Source organism: Nanorana parkeri, unplaced genomic scaffold (assembly GCF_000935625.1).
Source record: "Nanorana parkeri isolate BGI_ZX_2015 unplaced genomic scaffold, ASM93562v1 scaffold1434, whole genome shotgun sequence".
NCBI classification, from domain to species: domain Eukaryota; kingdom Metazoa; phylum Chordata; class Amphibia; order Anura; family Dicroglossidae; genus Nanorana; species Nanorana parkeri.
In genome coordinates, this window is record NW_017307702.1 from 201,465 (window position 1) to 205,005 (window position 3,541).

At 33.9% G+C, this 3,541-nt stretch overlaps 1 protein-coding gene across 1 annotated transcript in view; it reads left to right on the forward strand.

Moving 5' to 3' along the window:
- The first annotated feature begins 1,520 nt into the window (after window positions 1–1,520).
- The window catches only part of LOC108798231 (5-hydroxytryptamine receptor 3A-like), a 17,043-nt gene continuing 15,022 nt past the window's right edge, over window positions 1,521–3,541 (forward strand). The window contains exons 1-2 of the mRNA XM_018569964.1: window positions 1,521–1,587; window positions 2,147–2,298. Of these exons, the coding sequence (XP_018425466.1) occupies window positions 1,521–1,587; window positions 2,147–2,298 (219 nt within the window). The remainder of the gene's footprint in view (window positions 1,588–2,146; window positions 2,299–3,541) is intronic.

A 3,541-nucleotide genomic window follows, 5' to 3' on the forward strand; every position in this document is an offset into this window, starting at 1 on the left:
GGACCAGCAGATGGAAGCAGAAGTGTGTAAAGAGAGACCAGGCATTTGACACTCCCGGACGTACTGAAAGCTTCAGCAAGCTTTGCCTTTCAAGACCGGACAGATCAATGGTGCTGCCAGGGACAGGTATTCATTATTTTCTTTGAAGGTGGAACTATATGTTTTTGTTTATTAAAAAAATCTTCCCCTAGTAGTTAATTACAAATCTCTACTTTTAACATAATACAAGATAAGGAAAAATTAGCTTGTGACAATGTTAAAGCTACAACATATCTTAAGATAAACACTGAATTAACTTGACTGTCAGCCATCTAATTTGCAGCCGGATCTTTTTAAACATATATAGTATATTATTATTATTGTTATATTGTTATGAATAATTAGCCTAATATTATAAAAAAAAAGGAATGACTGATAAAAGACAACAATTAGAATTTAAAATAAAGCATGAATGTGCAACTCATTTACAGAGTTATAGAACAGTGGGAGATATACTATGCCTATATCAGAATCTCATAATTTGGATACAAGCCTGGCAGAAAAAGAGCTAGCTCAGACTTGTGGTCAGTGTTCTCATAAGCAATATGAGATATGTTAAAACCTTATCCATAAACTGGTCCTCTGTTTTATTGGTTTCACAACCAGCAGACACAGCAATGGCAAATTACTATGTCTGCAAGGTGGATGCAGCAGAAGACGGGTTAATCAGAGCTCAGGTAACTAATTGCTTTGTGCATAACCATCCGTCTGTCTGATTATCATTAAGTGGACATGACAGCACTAATGGTCAAAAGAGAACAGGGGCAATAGGTTCAATCTGACTCCTTAGATTACAAAGTGACATCACAGAGGAGTGACAAGCTGCCAGTTGCTGACAACAAGAAAACATCTCCAGGAAAGTTAGTGAACATCAAGAAAAAGGTACAGAAGAGATGACCAGAAAGCGAGATAAGTATTGCTAGAAATTGATGAAAAGGGAGTACAATTATGGTAATTATCTGTGCGTGATTTTCCAGCAATACCTTGTTTGTAGACTAGACATTTCTAACAAAAATACTAATGATCTTACAATATTAAGGATAACTCGTTGGGTAATGGCAAGCACATAGTGAGAGTTAAGCCCTACAAAAGAATAGAAGAAACAGACAGATGCTAAAATCATTCAGAGCAGTGGACTGCAGGAATAATCAGAAAGGAGCAGTGTTGTACAGGAAACATATCACACCTATCATACATAACAAGAAGACAAGGAAGGAGTAAAAGAGTGAGATAGACGACAAAAAAAAAAAAAACCCTCTAAGATTAGAAGTGGAAACCCTACATTGCTGTATTAGAAGGACAAACCCAAAACTAGGATAATTCTAAGTTGACAACTGAATGAAAGGTCCTGGCGCAGCGCGGTTTGGATGATTCCTGTCTCCGGAAAAAAACAGAAGATCCTAAAGTCTAAAAAAGGTCTATAAGTGACCTTTAGCGGTTGTAGTCATCATTGAAGGTAACACTTGAGGCCAACAGACGAAATGGTGCCAAGAAAATTCTGCATCCAGCCTAACGTGATTGTACCAGCTCTCTTCATGATTAGTGCTGGTAAGTTAATACACATATTCCTGTGAAGTAATTAATAATGCCTTCATGTTATGCTCTGTGCTGCAATGCTTTCCATGTGATATACTGTATATTATGAGGAGTACATTATGTAACAGATATTGTATTAAACCAAATAATTTAGCTGTATAATGATGGTGATGAGTTCACTGAAAAGCCTGTAAAGAAGAATGATTACTCATTCTCAGATTGAGTTAACAGAGTATACATGTTTGAAATAAGAATCAGCTCACAGAAATATGAGACGGTCTTTTACTGTATTCCTCATAAACAGTATTCTGTTTGCTTTCAGATGTGTTAGTGGCTCCTGTGGGTAATAAAGAATGCTTCAATGGTTTGATACAGCTATAAACCGATACCAGGATGTAGCTGGAAAACAATTTCCAGGAATGCCCACAAGCCATGCTTTGGTAAAGTTAGGGATATTAAGAAATAGAGTTTTAAAAGTTATGTTTATTTTTTTTTACAATTGGAGAAATAGTAAATAATGAGATTACATAAGGTTCATGTGTGTTAATTGTTTTATATTGTTGTATTGAAGTATGTGGAATAGAAAATGTTACCAAGCCAGTTCTGATACGTCTGTCAGATGAACTCATGGAAGGCTACAAGAAGGGTGTAAGGCCAGTGCATAACTGGAGGCAGACAACCACTGTCTTCATAGATGTCATGGTGTATGCTATCTTAGGAGTGGTAAGTAGATATGCATCCTGAATGTGCAAAATCAATCAAAAAGTCATATAAAATAACAAGAAACTATGTGATAAAAGTGTATTTTTTAAAGCTGCTGATGCTCTAGTAAAAAAAAATAAAAAAAAATATTATTATTATTAATAATATTAATAATACTATTAACATAATGTATATATTACATACTGATATATTATTCAGTACGACAGTGCAATGCATTAAAAAGGGGTTATCATTACAGATTTATGATACAGAAGGAAAATATGATTTGGATATAATTTCTAGCCTAAATGAAAAGAAAAAAAATATAAAAAATGTAAGTTAGTATACAAAACCACCACAAAAAAATGTAAGTAATTGAAGGAATAAAAGGGATGTTTCACAAAAAACAACTCCATTATACATTAATCACACCTAAAGGGATCCTACCAACACCTAAATTATAGAACACATCATTGTATGGAAACCTTAAAACATTGAAGAGTTTCTACCTAATTACTACTGTGTAGATACACAATTTCCTATTTTCATATTGCACCTATGAATAAAAAACAGTTTATAATTTGCAAAATATAATCACTATTTGTCATATGTGACTTTAATATTTAAGTCACTGGGGTTGATAAAGAAGTGGGATATACCAAAGAAATATAGACTGTTCACATAGCAAAGTGAATGTTCACAATCCAAAGTGAATGTTTATTTAGCTTAGTGAATAGGATGAAACTTTGTTTGCTTTATTCATTCCAATCATGTGCAAGAAAAAATCCTGTGTTTTTTTTTTATTTCCCTCGCACACGATTGGGTGTTTACAGTGAGCACAGCTTCAGCTTGTTTACTAGTTTACTTGTTTTACATTATAGGGATCAAATCTGAGCACAGTCCTTTGGAATCTCCTTACTCACTTGGCTTATGGAACAGTCAGTAGTGTCCACAGTTGCAGATGACGACAATCTATAATTCATGATAATCAAAAATGCATTTATTGTGACATTGCAGTAACATTTAGAAAAATCAAGAATTTTGGAAAACATAATGTGTATAATGTTTTCAAGTCTTAAACCTAGGCTATGGTAACATCCAGTTGCAGATTGGAAACCTGTTAAATACTTTATAGATGTGATACAGGAGAGCTAAATAGCAACACTCAATAACAGGAAGCTGTTGTAAATGCCAACAAAGTGATCAAAATCCAATTAAAATGTATTATAAGCACCAAATTATTGTATATGTTTTCCTCTGTCAG